The sequence below is a fragment of the Phaethon lepturus genome, unplaced genomic scaffold, assembly GCF_000687285.1.
Source record: "Phaethon lepturus isolate BGI_N335 unplaced genomic scaffold, ASM68728v1 scaffold19176, whole genome shotgun sequence".
Classification (NCBI taxonomy): domain Eukaryota; kingdom Metazoa; phylum Chordata; class Aves; order Phaethontiformes; family Phaethontidae; genus Phaethon; species Phaethon lepturus.
The window spans coordinates 13421-13875 of record NW_010547130.1 but is presented as its reverse complement, the minus strand read 5'-3'; the positions used below and the strand labels follow the sequence as shown (position 1 = coordinate 13875).

The 455-nt window shown below is 58.0% G+C and overlaps 1 protein-coding gene across 1 annotated transcript in view; it reads left to right on the top strand.

Annotated features, from left to right (window-relative positions):
- WNT11 (wingless-type MMTV integration site family, member 11) overlaps positions 1-455 on the top strand; it is a 22879-nt gene that overhangs the window by 21894 nt on the left and 530 nt on the right. Inside the window, exon 5 of the mRNA XM_010289549.1 lies at positions 372-453. Within this exon, the coding sequence (XP_010287851.1) occupies positions 372-453 (82 nt within the window). The remainder of the gene's footprint in view (positions 1-371; positions 454-455) is intronic.

Genomic DNA, 455 nt, shown 5'->3' with positions numbered 1-455 from the left:
GCTTCAGTTGTCCCCCCCGATCCTTTTCAGGTTCGGTAGCGTTGGACAAACACCGGTGTTTGTTTTTTCGGGTATCATCTTCTTCCAGCTCCTTTCAGACAGCTTTGGAGCCTGCCTGGGAATGCAGATTGCTACGGACTACGAGGTTTTGGGCTGGTGGAGGTATCACGATAGCCTCGCTCCTCTGCGCGTGCAGGAGCTGGGTCCTGCCTCCTCTGGCCGACGGGCAGCCGGAAAGCTGCCGAGGCCCGAACCGGAGCCGGATGTTATTTGGGGTGTCCCAGCAGGTGATGCAAGAGCAATCCTGGGCATCAGGTTTGGAAAGCCCTTGCAGGGGTTTGAGCTTGCTGACCGCGTTCTCTCTCTTCCAGGCAATGCAACAAGACGTCCAACGGGAGCGACAGCTGCGACTTGATGTGCTGCGGCCGCGGCGTAAAACCCAGCACGGACAAACA